General features: G+C 40.3%; 1 protein-coding gene across 2 annotated transcripts in view; it reads right to left on the reverse strand.

Moving 5' to 3' along the window:
* The window catches only part of PSMF1 (proteasome inhibitor subunit 1), a 39581-nt gene that overhangs the window by 13674 nt on the left and 7989 nt on the right, over positions 1 to 17918 (reverse strand). For both annotated transcript variants that reach the window (XM_079783921.1, XM_079783920.1), the window contains exon 4: positions 6437 to 6622. In XM_079783921.1, coding sequence (XP_079640047.1) covers positions 6437 to 6622 — 186 coding nt within the window. The remainder of the gene's footprint in view (positions 1 to 6436; positions 6623 to 17918) is intronic.

Consider the following 17918-nt stretch of genomic DNA (forward strand, 5'->3'; position numbering starts at 1 on the left):
TCCACAAAGGGCCTGGGTCTAAACACAGTCACTAAACACACCCTCCGGGTCAGTCCCCTCACACCACTGTGGCTCCATTGCTTCAAATCCTTTTATGGGGGTGGGGGGAGGATACTAGGTAATTAAAAACATAAAACAAGGTTCTCTCTGGGGAGACCCTCTACTCATTACACCTTCAGTCTTGTTCTCATCTCTGTTACCTGAATGGGACCTGCTAAGTATTTATTCAACATTTACTATATTCTGAGCAATGAGCTCAACATGTGATATTCATCAAATTCAATCCTAAGAAACCTCTGAGACAGGAATAATGACCCCAAAGTGCAGATGAGAAAACCAAGGCTCCGAGAGGCTACATGTGCTGGCAGGTAAAGCTACAAGGTCAGGATTTGAACCCAGCTGATCAACCTCCAAAGCTTGTGTTCCTAACTGCCATGTAATACTGTCTCTTTGACATGGGGGTTGGATTGGAGGCAGAAAGAAGAGGAATAAGTCCTGCCTGCTAAGAGTGTTATGCAGGTGTGGTGAGGCTCGGCCTTCTGCCTTACCCCCTCCAACCCACCAGGCTCTTTAGCCAAAAGCACTACTGCCAACAGAATCCTTCAGTGGTTTCCACCTGCCCATGGGGAGAGTCATGTACTCCATCCACATCAGGGGCCTTCCAAAATCTATCCCATCCTCCACAGCTGTTGTATCCTAGGACTCCAGACACGAATTCTTCCTCTAATTTCAGGGACAGTCCCATGCATCTGGCCTAGTGTTCCCTCAGTATGGAACTCCCCCAACCCCGAAAGAAATGCTATGAAATAATTCAGACACACAAATGAAAAAAGAAAAGCAGCTTAAAAAATACTGCTCTTCCCCATGAAGACACAGCTGAGGTAGCACCTCCTCCACAAAGCCTTTCCCAGGGTATCCATGAAGGATCTCTGCACTAACCTCTGTTAATGGCGGCTATCACTTTAATTTACTCCTTGTTTTCAAAGCCAGAGGGAGAGTGTGTGCCTCAAGGGTAGGGGTCCAGCCCTAGGGATCTCTAACCCACAGGAAAACATTTGCAGAATAGGGAACTAATCAAATATGTGCAAGGCATAATAAGTCCAGATGATGGAGCTACAACGAGGTGAAAAGTGGGGCAAAGTTAAGTACGTACTTAAAAAAAAAAAGCCAATAATCTTGGGATTAGACAAAAATAACTGAGTGGGGTCAACCCCAGGCTAGGGGCCAGGGGTTTTGGCTAACAAAACAAACACAAAGGGCAGGAGAGTGCAGAGCTGGCTGTGCCGGCAGCAGGCTAATGATTGGCTGACACCATTCCCAGGCTCTTCTCCATCTTGTGGGCCTAGAACAATGCCCACATCTTCCCTAAAGCCTTTCTCAGCCCGAATACCAAGAGCCTTCACTTAGTAAAGGTTCCTAAACTGAGGCCCACACCACTCGCTTGGTAATTATCTACCTTGATAGGAGTATTGTATCCTGTCCCTTCCCTGAGTGGGGAAGCCTGCTGTAGGCTCTGCAACCACTCACCACCACCACCACCCTACTCCACCTGCACCCAGCTCTAGCTATCCTGCCTGTCCTTCTAGGGCTCTGCAAAGGACAGGCCTTCAGACTGGAGCACCCTTTGTCTCCTGTTTAGAGGTCAGTCCCTTCTTGGGGAAGCCTTCCCTGAACACAAGTGTGGTTCAGGTTCCGCTTCTTATGCGTTCCCAAGTACCCTGGTGTTCCCCTGTGAGAGGAAATGAGAGCAGAACCCAGATGGTGTCACTGGCCTTAGTGAATCACCCAGGGCTAGATCTAGTGAGCTCAATGAATAGCACAGACTTAAGAACCTAAGTGGCTCCTCAGCATCTAAATTTTAAAATAATTATCCATGAATGTATGGATTATTTCTGGACTCTCAATTTTATTTCCTTGCTTTATAGGTCAGTCCCACACTGTCTTAATTACTGTAGTTTTGTAGTAAGTTGAGAAGTACAAGTCCTCCAAATGTTTTTTTCCAAGACTATTTTCACTATTTTGGTTCCCTTGCATTTCCATATGAATTTTAGAATCAGTTTGCCAATTTCTAAAAAACAACAACACTAACAAACAAAATCTTCCAACAAAAACACTCTGGGATTTTGATTTGGATTATATTGAATATGCAGATCAATTTGGGGAGTATTGACAATATTTAGACTTTTTACCTATGAACACGGATGTCCATTATTTATATCTTCCTTAATTTCTTTCAACAATCTTTTGTAGTTCTCAATGTATAAATCCTGTACTTCTTTTGTTAAATTTATTCTTAAGTATTTTATTCTTTTGGGCATTATTGTAAACTAGTAGCCCATTTGCAGGAAGAATCCTGCAAGCGGCCGCTGCCGCCGCGCCTGCACCCGCGCCCCCACCCTGCCCAGGCTTTCCCTCTGGCAGCCACCTTGTCTTCACTCCTCCCTCCCTCAGCGTATGCAAATTAACCACCATCTTTGTTGGGTAATTTGCATACTTGCCTCGATTGGCTGGTGGGCGTGGCTTGGGCATAGCAGAGGTACGGTCAATTTGCATATTACTATTTTATTTAGGTAGGATGTGATCATTTCCTTAATTTCATTTCCGGTTTGTTCCCTGCTAATGTATAGAAATACAAGCAATTTTTGTGTATTGCTCTCGTATCCTATCACATTGCTGAATTTGTATATTAGTTCTAAAAAGTTTTTTGTTTTAAATTTCCTTAGGATATTCTACATATAAGACCCCATGTCATTTGCAAATAGAGATTGTTTTACTCCTTACTTTCTAATCTGGATTCTTTGCTTTCTTGAGTGATTGCAGAGCCTACAGCAGATACCCTTGCTTGTTCCTGATCTTACAGGGAAAGCACTGAATCTTTCTCTGTTAAGTTGGAGGTTAGCTGTGGGCTTTTTACAGATGTTCTTTATTGGGTTGAGAAAGTTTCCTTCTATTGCTGATGGCTTTTACCATGAAAGGGTGTTGAAATTTGCAAATGCTTTTTCTCTATTTGAGATGAACATGTGGGTTTTGTCCTTTGTTCTATTAACATGGTGTATTACATTGATTTATTTCCAGATGTTAAGCTAACCAATTCTGGAATAAATTTCATTTGCTCTTGATGTATAGTCCTTTTTATATATTGCTGGATTTGTTCTGCTACTATTCTGTTGACGATTTTTGCATGTATATTCAGAAGGGATACTGGTTTGTAGTGTTCTTGTGATATCATTGGTTTGGTATCAGGGTAATACTGGCCTCACAGAATGAGTTGGGAAGTGTCCCTTCCCCTTCTATTTTCTGAAGGAGTTTGTGAAAGATTGGTATTAATAAAAAATAATTATTAAGGAAATTTTCAAATGGCCCAAAATAGTACAAATAGTATAATTTATGAATCCCCATGCATCCTTCCACTCAGTTTCAATAATTATCAATATTCTACCACTCTTGTTTCACCTATACTAATGCCTGATTCTTTGGAGGGTGAAATACTTTAAAGAAAAAGACTTATTATAAATATTTGTAAAATATATACCTCTAACAGATAAAGACTTCTTTTCTTTCAATATAACCAAAATTTAATTGTTTCACTTAACAAAATTAGCAGTAATTCCTAATGTTACCTAATACCTGGTCTATGTTCAAATTTCTCCAAATGTTTAAAAAGTAATTTTTAGAATTACTATGAATCAAGATCCAAAGAAAGTCCAACACTGTATTTAGTTGATATAACTTTTATTAACAGTCCTCTCTTTCCCTTTCTCCCCCATGCCATTCCTTTATTTGATGGAAAAAAAAAACCAAGGTCAATTTATTGTGTAAAAATTTTTCATGTTCCATGTTTAACTTGTTCTTCTATCCCTTATGCTTCTCTGAAACTGAAGGTTCGATCTAGATTCAGGTTGCTGTGAACTTATTCATAGAAGACACAATGTCTGGCTGTACTACTTTCAGGGTTAAGATTGATCTGTGGTTTCAGGTGCTATCAGTCTGATCCATCTATTATAAAATTCCCCATCGCCGAAACTGGTTTGGCTCAGTGGATAGAGCATCGGCCTGCAGACTCAAGGGTCCCAGGTTCGATTCCGGTCAAGGGCATGTACCTTGATTGCGGGCACATCCCCAGTAGGGGGTGTGCAAGAGGCAGCTGTTCGATGTTTCTCTCTCATCGATGTTTCTAACTCTCTATCCCTCTCTCTTCCTCTCTGTAAAAAATCAATAAAATATATTTTAAAAAAATAATAAAATTCCCCATCAACCTTTTATCTAATGGTTTTAGCAACTACTGACAATGTGTATGACAAAGTTTGCAACATGGTGATTTTCTAATTCTTCCACTTCCTCCAAGGATAGGATTTTTTTTACCCTTATAATTCTAGACTCCAGGTCTATGATTCCAAAATTAGGATGGCACAGCCTTCAGGTGCCAATTGTGGAAGCTCTGGGGTGTTTTTGCTTGTCATAGTGTCTGGAGAGTCCTTGTGGCATTAACAGACAGAGACCAGATGCTGCCTGCTCTACAATTCACAGTAGAATCCCACATAACAAAGAATGCACTGCATCCCACACAACTTTGAAAGACTTGTTAGACATTAAAGGAGATGTAAAGCCTACATAAATTATCTGAGTCCAAGACTATTTTATATATGAACACAAATTATTTTTCATACTGGTCTAATACAAAATTTTCCAGGACTATAACTGATGTAATTAAGAAACACTGTCTATCCATTATTTTGTTTGCCATTCTCCTAAGGGCTGTTCACCATTTCAGAAAAGTCATGTTAGCAATAGCAACACAGTTTATATACTCAAGTTGCTGACATGACTCATATGTATGTGCCAGCTTTCGTTGCTGTCAAATTCAAGATAATTCCACATACAACAGCAAATATCTGACTATGTTTTCCAGTGAAATCTTGCTCAGGCATCTAAACAATGAAATACACGTTATCTTATTATTAACCAGAGGCCCGGTGCATGAAATTCATGCAGGGGGGGAGAGGGGGTCCCTCAGCCCAGCCTGCACCCTTTCGCAATCCAGGACCGCTGGCTACTAACCGCTCGCCTGCCTGCCTCATCACCCCTAACTGCTCACCTGCCTGCCTGATTGCCCCTAACCACTCGCCTGCCTGCCTGATTGCCCTCAATTGCTTGCTTGCCTGCCTGATCACTCCTAACTGCTTGCTTGCCTGCCTGATCGCCAATTCTATTTGAAACTGAACATCTGGTAAGTAACAATATCTATGAATTCCATTTTGAGAGAGTAAAGGAGATTTCACAGAATATTTATTTTGAAATGGGCAGTGAGTCCAAAATAACTGAGAATTATTATCTACTTAAGGTCTAAAAATCTTCTCCAATTTGACTGCTGCCCAGGCCTTATTCTGAAATCTTGCCCACCATAGTCTGGTTACATCACAGCCAGAGCATTGTGCTGGGTGTGAGGATACCTGGATCCCAGCCCTGCCTCTGTCTCTTTTTTAGTGGCTCATGACCTTACAAAGGTCATCTTACCTCTGTTCCTATCTGTAAAATAAGAATGTTAGACCGGACAAGCTGTTCCAGCCTCTCAACCATTTTTTATTATTCTTTACTCTCCCACAGGACCCAGTATTTCTGAAGATTGCCAAAGAGACTGCCAATTATTACTTATTATAATAATTAAATCAATTTCCTATAAAAAAAACACTAATCAAAAGTATATTAATTGCCAAACAGAATAAAATAACAATGACAGTTAGCACTTACTGAGTGTGTATTATGGCTTCAAAGTGAACCTTCCCCCACCCCTGCCAATGCTACCATTACTACTACATTGTGGATTCCAAATTGGAAAGTGCGTCTCAGCCAGAGACTAAAGTCTCCCTGGTCCTTCTCTCCTCCCTTGGAGCAGAAGTCTCCAGCCCTACAGGCTGCTATGCTCATCTGCAAAGATCTTGGACATGATTTGTTCATACACCATGCTGTTTTGGAAAAGTTCTGAAGTTGTCAAAGGGGTCAGGGGACTCCAATAAAGTGAAACAGGCAAGACACTGGGACTACATCCTCTATGGGACAGTACTTCTGCATCTTTGCATTTTCCCAAAAAGCCTGTCCAGGGCCCTGCACACACAAAGAGCTCTGGAATCAATAACTGAAGCACCTCAGCAGCCACCTGGGTGTATTGCACATAAGCCCCATGGGCATTGACCCTCGGGCTGACCCAGAGGCTCTTTGTGGACTCTAGAGGGCAGGCAGCCTTAAGATGCTGGGTAGTTAGCTGACTAGTGGCAGCGCAAGAACTCACTGCTCTACTTATGTCTTCTATCTCCATACACTAAGACTCTGACAATTCTGTTGAAGACACATAGGGGCCAGTGAGGAGGTCATGGCAAGATGGTCATGGCTGGAATCCTTCTACAGAAGCATGGCTGCCCACTGGGGGCTCTGTACTCACCAGGAAGGAGGCCGGCTAACGTGTGGGTGCTGTGGGTGAATCCGGAGTGGGTCCACCTCTCTGGCAGTGGCAGGCGGAAACTCCCGATGGGGACTGCTTACACTAGCCTTGTCCCAAGGCTCGTGAAGAGGTGTGATGATTTCAGACGCAATACGAGACCGAAGTTCCTCACTGTTCCTGTAGGTCCTACAGGAGGTAGATGAGTTGTCAACTGCTTGTTGCTGGCTGGCAACCCTTAATACAGAATTTTGGTGGCTGCGGCGGCCTTGACAGCTCTTGAAAGTACGCTTAGACTGTTTGCAAGGGTGGGAATGGGCCGCCCAGCGGGCCTGGGTGAGGGGGGCAACAGCCCGAGGTTGTCTACGAGATTTGCGCCTAAGCTTCTTAGGCATCTGAGTTGTCCCTCCTCATTTACCACCCCATTAGAAAGAGGTGAGAGTGTAGGGGCACAGGGCCTGGACTGGCTACTCCTCCGTACCCACCCCATCCCATCCCACCCTCAATTATGTGTTCATCATGTGTCATGGGAAGGATCAAAGGCTCTGTGGGGAGGATAAACTTGGTTCCTGGTCCAAGTATGCAGGGCTCTGGGGGCTCAAGGTCTAGTTCTGTCACTAGCTCAGGGGCCCTCGGAAGGTTGCCCTGGGCCTCACTTCTCTGCCAATGAGAGATAAGCAATGTGAGCTATAGATGAGGTATTGAGGCAGAATTGGGTAACAGGTGTTTTAAAATAAGCCATATCCTAGGTAAAAAAGCAAACCTCACAAATGTTAAAAACTGAAATATGTTTTCTGACCATATGGAATAACATTAAACATCAACACAGAAAGGAAGTCTCTAGATACATGGAAATTAAGCAACATTTAGTCTAGATAATCCATGAATCAAAGACGAAGTCTTGGAAAAAATACAAAGCATTGAATAAAAATAAAACATATTAAAATATGTGGGATATAGCTAAAGCAGTATTGAGAGGAAACTTCATAGCATTAAATGCTTACATTGGAAAAGAGGGGGAAAATCATAATAAATCTCAGAGGGAAGGTGGGGTTGGGGGGGGGGTAGGAGGAGAGATTAAGGAAAATTCTGACTTAAGAACCTAGAAAAAGAAGATCAAATTAAACCCAAACAAGCAGAATGATATAATAAAGAATAGAAATCAATAAAACAGGAAAGTAGTAGAGGAAATTAATTAAAAAGCTGGTTCTTAAAAAAAATGAATAAAATTGATAAACCTACTGCAAGACGGGCAAACATAAAAAGACACAAATCACCCGTATCAAGAAATGAGATTTTACAACAGCTCTGTTGCTAATGAAAGAATAATAAGAGACTACTAAGAATAACTTAATCCAACAACTTAGACCACTTCTTTTTATTTATTTTTTATTTTTTTATTGATTTTTTACAGAGAGGAAGAGAGAGGGATAGAGAGCTAGAAACATTGATGAGAGAGAAACATCGATCAGCTGCCTCTTGCACACCCCGCACTGGGGATGTGCCCGCAACCAAGGTACATGCCCTTGACCGGAATCGAACCTGGGACCCTTGAGTCCGCAGGCCGACACTCTATCCACTGAGCCAAACCGGTTTTGGCAGACCACTTCTTTAAAACCACAAACTGTAACAACTCAGCCAAAATGAAATAGATAATCTGAATACAGTAACTAAATTCATACTTAAGCACCCTAAAAAGAAATCTTCAGGTCCAGATTATTTCAATGGATAATTCTACCAAACATTTAAAGAATTAATATTTTTTTAAAAGAACATCAATTTATAGTCACTCCCAGAAAAATACAAGAGGAGGAAACATATCCCAACTCATTTTATGAGGCCAGTAATACCCTGATATCAAAACCAGACAATGAGTACAAAAAAAGGAAACTACTGACCAGTATTTCCTATGAACTTGGATGCAAAAAATGCTCAACAAAATATTAACAAACTGAATTTAAAAATATATAAAAAGAAATATAAACCACAGGATATACTGTAGGTATGCAAGACTGGCTCAATATTACCATATCGATAAGAAAAATCAAATAATTATGTCAATTGATGCAGAAAAAATATGACAAAAGACACTATGGTAAATCTAATCCATGAGAAAAACTCTCAACAAACTAGGAACAGAGGGGAACTTCCTCAATTTGATAAAGAGCATCTACAAAAAAACCTATAGCTAACAATATATTTAGTAATGAAAGTCTGAATACTTTAGGAACAAAGCAAGAATATCCTCTCCCACCACTCTTATTTAGCATAATACTGAAAGTTCTAGCTCCTTCAATTTTGCAACTTAGAAATTCACACATAAAACCTATATGTGCATGTTGGCCAATGTCACCCAGTAAAATTTAATAAAAAAAGCCACATTCAAACCTGAACAAAAATTAAGCAAGAAAAATCACACAGATTAGAAAACAAGAAATAAAACTGCCCCTATATGCAGATGACATGATAGTCTACCTTGAAATTCTAAAGGAATTTACACTGAGTGACCAGATTATTGTGATCTCTGAACGCATAATAATCTGGACACTCAGTGTATATCCTATATAATAAAAGGCTAATATGCAAATTGTCCCCTCGACCAGGAGTTTGACCAGCAGGCACGCCAGCCAACCACCCATGTCCCCTCCTCCTGGCCAGGCTGGCTGGACCCCACCCATGCACGAATTCATGCACTGGGTCTAAAACACACACACACACACACACACACACACACACACACACACACACACACTGAGTGGCCAGATTATTATGCGTTCAGAGATCATAATAATCTGGCCACTCAGTGTATAAACTCCAACACCGTGAGTTCACCAAATATTCAATATACAAGGCAGCATATAAGATCAATACACAAAAATAAACAGCATTTCTATATACAAACAATGAACATTTGAAAATCAAAATTAAGAAAGAACTCCAGCCCTGGCCGGTTTTGGCTCAGTGGATAGAGTGTCGGCCTGCGGACTGAAAGGTCCCAGGTTCGATTGCAGTCAAGGGCATGTACCGTGGTTGCAGGCACATCCCCAATAGGGGGTGTGCAGAAGGCAGCTGATCGATGTTTCTCTCTCACTGATGTTTCTAATTCTCTATCCCTCTCTCTTTCTCTCTGTAAAAAAAATCAATAAAATATATATATTTTTTAAAAAGAACTCCATTTATAATCACCTCTAATCCCTCCAAAAAATAACAAAAACATGTTCAGATTCTATATGTTTAAAATTACAAAATGACGATGAAAGTTACCAAATTAAGATCTAAGTAAATGGAGACATACTATGTTCATAGTAAAAGTGTCAAGTTTCCCCATCATAGGTTTAACGATCGATAGGTTTAATGCAACTTGTATCAAAATTCCAGGTTTTTTTTTTTATAGACACAAACTTATTCTAAAGTTTATACAGAAAGGCAGACCCTAAAATAGCTAAAACTATCTTGACAAAGAAGTGAATGGAGAAATCATCCTACTCAATATTAAGGTCTACTGTATATCTACAATAATCAATATTGTGTGATAGGGACAGAGGGAAAGACACAAAGATCAATGGAAAAAACCCAAAAGCCCGGAAATAGACCCACACAAGTACAGACTACTGATTTTCGACAAAGTTGCAAAAGCAATTCAATATAAGAGAAAATGGTATTGAAGCAATGATATACACAGGCAAGAAACCTCACATCTTATACAAAAGTTAACTTAAGCCCTGGTTGGGTGCTCAGTTGGTTGGAGTGTCGTCCCATACACCTAAAGGTTGGATGTTCAAATCCCAGTCAGGTTGCAAGTTCGATCCCTAGTCAGGGCGCGTCCAGAAGACAACCAACTGATGTATCTCTCTCTCTCTCTCTCTCTCTCTCTCTCTCTCTCTCTCTCTCTCTCTCCCTCCCTCCCTCCCTCCCTCCCTCCCTCCCTCCCTCTCCCTCTAAAAATCAATAAAAACATATCCTCAGGTGAGAATTAAGTTTTTTAAAAATTAATTTAAAATAAATCACAAACTTAAATGTGAAACAAAACTAAAATGTTTAGAGAAAATATTTGGGTATCTAGGGCAAGGCAAAGAATTCTTAAAACTTAACACAATAAAAGCAAAAATTGATAAAATAGGTATTATTAAAATTCAAAACTTATGTTTTGTAAAAGTCCCTGTAAAGAGAAAGAAAACACACACTACAGAATAAAGTAATTATAAACCCCCATCGAACAAAGGCCTTGCATCTGAAATATATACTTGTATAAGAAATTCTCAAAATTACAACAGTAAAAAAAAATTAGAAAATGGGCAAAAGACATTTTGCCAAAGAAGATGTACAGATGGTAAATATACACATGAAAAGATGCTCAACATCATTAGCCATTAGGAAAATGCAAGTTAAAACCACAATGAGATATCACTACATATCTACCAGAATAACTAAAATGAAAAATAATGATAACACCAAATGTTGATGAAGATACAGAGACCACTCATAGACTGATGATAGAGGAGTAAAATGGTATATGTACTCTGGAAAATTGTTTGGCAATTTCTTAAAAAACTAAACATGCAATTACCATTGTATTCTTGGGCATTTACTGCAGAGAAATAAAGTTTGTCCACACAAAAGCCTGTACATGAGTGTTCATAGCACCTTTATTTTTAATAGCAAAAAGGTGGAAATAACTTAGATATTCTTCAACTAATGAACGATTAAACAAACTGGGTACATCCATACCACAAACACTACTCAATAACACAAAGAAACAAACTATTGGTGCATGCAACAACTCGGACGGATGAGAAAAATCAACACCAAAAGCTTACGTACTGTATGATTCCATTTATATATGTATTTTTGAAATGAGAGAATTTTAGAAATGAAGAATAAGTAATGGTTGCCAGGAGCTAGGGACAGGGAGGAGGAGTAACTGTGGCTATTAAAGGCATCAGGAGGGATCAATCCTGTGGTGGCTTTGTATCATTGTATCCAAGCCAAATCCTGGTCATAATGTCTCGTATAGTTTGTACAATGTTATCATTAAGGTAAAAAGTATAAAGGACACAGTCTCTCTGTAATATTTCTTAAAAGTTTAATTAAAAATACATTTATTGTATTAACCATAAAACAAACGGAGGTTAGACTGGATCAGTGGTTTCAGGTCTTTAGCAGAACATAGAAGGGGGTCCAGGGAGGGCAAGAGAAAAGCCAAGTGGATGGGGCATAGGGACCTCCATTTCCTGCTCTGCTCCCCTTTCCACCAGAGCACCTCTGCTCTAACCAGTTTAACATCTGAAGAACACTGTGCTTGAAGAAGAAGTTATGGTTACAAAGTGGTAATACCCGCAATGGCGTGAAAGTGCTAAGGGCCTGTGGGGCCCATACATCCCTACAAAGAATAGGTTTCTACTTAGAACAAAGAACTCTGGGGACTTGACTGCTTCGCTGACCAAGTTGGTTGGGAGGGATAAAGGAATCTAACTCCTCTTTCCTTTCCAATCAGATGAAGGGTATGTGATGTACTTAGAAGACCCCTGATATCCCTATGTAAAATGTTCACATGTAGAACTCAGGTCTGATTCAGAAACTACCAAGAGAAGTTCTCACAGTTTCCAAGTCTCAGTAGAACTGCCACTGTGGTAGTAGCAAAAGACATCTTGTCATTCTGTCTAACAAAGAAGGGGCATGGCAAATAAAACAGGTTTATACTCCTTGGCAAATCGCAATTTGCTCACAAAGGGGCACAAATAACTAACTAAAACAGACAAGACATGCCATAATGACCTGACAGGGAGGGCCACATGGGGAAAGGGGACTAGAAGCAGGCAGCTCAGTGCTACGCACAGTAAGGCAGAGGGAGGGTGGGCCTTATGATTAGGAGGCAGATCCCATACCCTAGCACTCAAAGCCTCCGTTTCCATGGAGATGATTCCTAGTGATCAGATTTCCCCCCTTTGCTATTTACTAAGAGCTTGGGCCCAGCACTAAGCACTCTGAGCTGACATCTCATTTCATTCTCAGAACAACAGCTGAAATAGTACTATTGTGTCTCTCATTTCACAGTAATCAAAAACAAAACACCCACCCACATAGGACCTAGCAATAAATGCATTTTAAAAAATAAGTAAACATTATTACTATTTCTCTCTCAGTATTGCTGAGGCAAGGAAATGCCCTAATTAATGTACATGAACAGCTTAATACAGGCCTGGATTCTTCCCACAAGTTTTGTCAATTTCTCTCCCAGTGGAATTCCAGAATGAAGAAGTCAAGGGAGACCACACTCCAAACGTTCTTCCCTTATATCTTGTTAAGGGGTTTGGTGGGGTCATGGTGTGGGCAGCTCTCCCAAGGCCAGGCCTGGCCTCACTTCACTCCTTGATTCCTTTGTCTACTATAGCGATTTTCAACCTTTTTCATCTCATGGCACACAAATTACTAAAATTCTGCAGCACAGCAAAAAAATAAAAATAAAAAAAAAATATATATATATATATTTTTTTTTTTGCTGAACTGACAAAAAAAGGTGTAATTTTTATTCATTCACAAATGGTTATTGTGTTGATGGCTGTCGTTTTTTATTTTTAACCCTCACCTGAGGATATGCTTTTATGATTTGAGAAAGAGAGGGAGAAGGAGGGAGAGAGAAAGAAACATCGATCAGTTGCCTCCCATGTGTGCCCCAATTGGGGATTGAAATCACAACCTAGGCATGTGCCCTGACCAGGAATTGAACCCGTGACCCTTTGGTGCAGGGGATGATGCTCTAACTAACTGAGCCACACCAGCCAGGATGCTGCTCATTTTTTTATTTGACAATCTAAGGGAAAAGAGGTCAGTGTGCCTGACTAAACAGTCAATTATTGCATGTTTTAAAAATTCTTGTGGCACACTGATTGAAAATTGCTGGTCTACATGCAAAATAGACCTAGGGCTTGCTCTCAAGGAGATCACACACTAACAGGGGAAACCAACTCTAAAAAGTTAATCATAAAATACCAATGTATTACATTTTTAAAAGGTTGTTTCAAAACACCAAATGTGGGGTAGGGCAGGGAAGGCTTCTCCGAGGAGCCGACATTTAAATGGAAACTGAAAGAACAGGAGTTGGCTATGTGAGGTAGTTGGGGAGAGCATGCTAGGCAGAGGGAAGAACTCTGAAGAGGGAGAAGCATGGCACTATGGCTAAGACACAGGGGCAAGTGGCACAGGATGAGGTTGGAAGGCTTAGGCATGAGGATTTAGGCCTCATCAAGGATTTTGTTCCTTATCCTCAGAGAAATGAAAATTCACTGAAGGGTTTTTAGTCTTTTTTCCCCCCAATTAAAAAATACTTAACACTGTATCAATGTAACATTTTAAGTGTACAGTTCAATAGTATTTAAGTACATTCACATTATTGTGCAATCCACCACCAACAACCATGTTCAGTACTCTTTTCATCTTGCAAAACGGAAACTCTGTACCCATTAAACAGTAACTCCCTATTCTGTCCTCGCCCAGCCCCTGGCAATGATTATATTACTTTGTGTCTATGAATCTGACTACTCTAAGTACCTGATATAAGTGGAATCATACAATATTGGTTGGCTTATGACTGGCTTATTTCACTTAGTCTAATGTCCTCAAGGTTCACGCTGAAATCCTCCTTCCTTTTTAAAGATGAATAATATTCCATTGTATGTATATACCACATTTTGTTTTCCCATTCACCTGTCCTAGGTACTCATAGGTACTTATGTTGCTTCCACCTTTTGACTATTGTGAATAATGCTTCCCTGAACATGGGTGTACAAATATGTCTTTAAGATCCTGCTTTCAACTCTACCAAGTGTATGCCCAGAAGTGGAACTACTGGATCATACAGTAATTTAATCTTTTGAGGAACCACTTTCTATAGTGGCTGCATCATTTTACATTTTCACCAATAGAATACAAGGCTTCCAATTTCTCCCCATTATCACTAATACTTGTTATTTCCTGATTAAAAAAAAAATAGTAGCCATCCTAATGTGTGGAGGATTTCACTCAAGGGTTTCAAGCAAGGATTTTTAATCATAATTTGATCTGTTTTAAAAAGGCTGGTCTGACTGCTGTGTGGTAAACCGACTGGAAGGTGGTAAGCAGGAATGCAAGTTGGGCTCTCCTCACATAGAGGTTGTATGGAAGAGGGGAGGAGACAAAGAGGGGTAGCCAGAATGATGGAGGTAGGTGGTGTGGAAGTCTGAGAGGAGTACAGAAGATTCAAAATGGTTATTGCTGATTAGATACAACTAAATGCAACAGGGTTTCTAGGCATTTCTGATGACTGTCAATTTATAGTGATGCCAGGCTTCCTCCAAAATCCTAAGGAGGTCAATGAAAATAGGGAAAAAGTCCCTAAATGGAATAAAGTGGAAGTAAATGGGACAAACTATATATTAAACAGATAATTTCATTATACTGGAAAAACATGCATTAACTTAAGTACCTTTTGAACACAATACTCTTGACTTTATACATCCTCAGTGGGATACCCACAAAGGACAAAAGACCTGGGAAGAAATCCTATCTGAAACTTTACTTAGATTTGTTCTTGGTGGGTACTGATGTAGCAGTTCAGAAACTATCTGTGTATATTTTAGGATCAAACAAATAAGTAAATATATTGGTGGTGTTGGGCACTAGAGTTCTCACCACAGGAGGGAGATAGATACAAGGATGGAATAAGAGAATAAGAATCCCATGGAGTTAGATAAAAAGTAGAAGTATCAATTTGAAATTTAAGACAAACAAACTTTAAGGAATAAGCTGCCTACGTCTATTCTCTGAGAAGACCTGGAAGCAATGACATCCTTAGTCTTAATGAACATACTCAGGGTGAAGATTTTTGTTTTTAAATAATATTCCCTATGAACAGAAATCATGGTTCCTTAGAAAAATGGCTAATTTCAAGGCAGGGGCAAGGAAAGTGCAAGATGAGACTAGAACATCTTATTGTGCCAGAAAGTATGAAAACACTCAAAGAAGGATGAGGACATGTCAAAAGGATAAAGGGAGCAGCTTGAAGAGGTTCCTACTGTCAACTCTGGAACAACTTGAGCATTCAAAGAATGACAGAAATGGACTATAACTCTGAAAAAAACAAACAAAAAACAATAACAACAAAAAAACACACCCATAAGTCTACACTGATATTTTAAAAATTAAAAATAAAGGGGACAAGAATAGAAAATCTTTTCTTAAAAAAATGCTAACTAATAAATATAGAAAAAATAAAAAATTACTATTTTATAATTATCTTATATAATAAAGATGTAACATGCAAATTGACCCTCATGCCCTCACAAGATGGCTGCCTACGACCAGGCTGGCAGGGGGGGGTCAGTGAGGGACGACCAAACGACTGAACAGCAGGCTGCATGGGGCAACCAGGCCGGCAGGGGGGTTAGTGAGGGATGACCAAATGACTGAACAGCAGGCTGCATGGGGCAACCAGGCCGGCAGGAGGGGGCAGTTAGGGGCAACCAGGCTGGCAGAGGGGAGCAGTTGGGGGCGACCAGGCTTGGAAGGGGGGCAGTAATAGGTGACCAGGCCAGCGGGGGGGCAATGAGGGGTGAGTAGGCTGGCAGGGGGGCAGTTGGGGGCAACCTGGCCGGCAGCGCGTGGCAGTTAGGGCCGACCAGGCTGGCCAGGGCGGCAGTTAGGGGCGATCAGGCCAGCACGCAGAGGTAGTGAGGGGCAATCAGGCCAGCAGTTAGGGGCAACCAGGCAGGCAGGCAGATGAGCGATTAGGAGCCAGTGGTCCAGGATTGTGAGAGGGATGTCTGACTGCCAGTTTAGGCCCAATCCAGGATTGGGCCTAAACCGGCAGTCGGACATCCCCCAAGGGGTTCCGAATTGGAGAGGGTGCAGGCTGGGCTGAGGGGACCGCCCCCCCCCCGCACGAATTTTGTGCACTGGGCCTCTAGTCACAATAATAATAGATTCAGGCAAGAATCTTCGATAGATGCTAAAACCACTGGGTGAAAGACCAGTGGGAAGCATATTATTCAGTCTGCTAGTATAATCCCACAGATCACTTATTAAACACAAGGAAAAACACATGCCTTTATTGTAGAGAAAACTGGAATATAGTATCATACCCAAGCGAACAATGAACAAAATCAACTGTGAGACAGATGTCACATGCCTGATGTGAAACACTGAGAACACAGCCTCACCCATGAAGTATTCTTGTGGAAAATGTTCAACCTACATCAAATGATGAGGAAACAATCTGATCAATCCAATCCTGAGGAAAAAATCTGAACATTCTACACAACAACTGACCTCAAGTCTTCAAAAATACCAATGCCGCACACACAAAATGTCCAAGAAACTGACTAGGTTAAAGGTAATTAAAGAGACATTAAAATAAATGCAAGGTGTGATCTTGTTTGGATAAGGAAAAAACCCTCAAACCCCAAACCAAAAGACTAGCTAGTTAAAAGGGACATTGCTGTGCTGACTGCAGAAATCTGAACTTGAGCTATGTAGTAAATGATACTAATGTATCAATGTTACAGCTCCTGAGGGTGATGAACTGTATTAAGGTTATAGGAGAATGCCCTTTTAAGGAGATAAATACTAAAATATTTAGGAGTTAAGGTCCATAAAGTCTGGAAATAATTCTCAGATGGTTCAAGAACAAAAAAGTATCTAAAAATTAAGCAAATATGGCAAAATGTTAAAAACATTTGGTGAATCTAGTTGATGGGTATATGAGTGTTCACTGTAATATTTTTGCAAGCATCTTTTCTGTAGGGTTGTAAATTTAAAAATAAAAAATTAAGAGAATGAGAAGACAAGACTAGGAAAAAATATTTGCAAAACACATACTATATGATAAAGGACTGTTATCCAAAATATATAAACAATTGAAAAGAAAACAATAAGAAAACAATGTAAAAATCGGCTGAAGACTGAAGAGCCTCACCAAAGAATATATACAGATGGTAAATAAGCATATGAAAAGATGCTTAACATCACATGTCACTAGGTTAACTCCACATTAAAACAAATAATGAGATACCACTACACATCTATTAAAATGGCCAAAATCTGAACTACTAACACCAACAAATGCTAACAAGGATGTGGAACAATAGGAATTCTCATTCACTGCTTCTGGGAATGCAAACTGGTACAGTCGCTTTGGAAGAGAGTTGGGCAGTTTCTTATAAACCTAAACATACTCCAACACCACCAAGGGTGAACTCTAAAGTAAACTATGGAACTTGGGTGATAATGTGCATCAGTACAGATTCATCCATTTAAAAAAATGCACCATCTTAGTGAGGAATGCAGACAGTGAAGGAGGCTGTGCATGTGTGTGTACGTTGCAGGGGAGGGGGGCAGGAAGTACATGGGAACTCTGTACTTGCTGTTCAATTTTGCTGTGAACCTGAAACTGCTCTAGAAATAGTCTATTAAATAAATAAGTTGGGCCCTGGACGGTGTGCTCAGTAGTTAA

The sequence above is a fragment of the Cnephaeus nilssonii genome (genome assembly GCF_951640355.1).
Source record: "Cnephaeus nilssonii genome assembly, chromosome: 11".
Lineage (NCBI taxonomy): Eukaryota > Metazoa > Chordata > Mammalia > Chiroptera > Vespertilionidae > Cnephaeus > Cnephaeus nilssonii.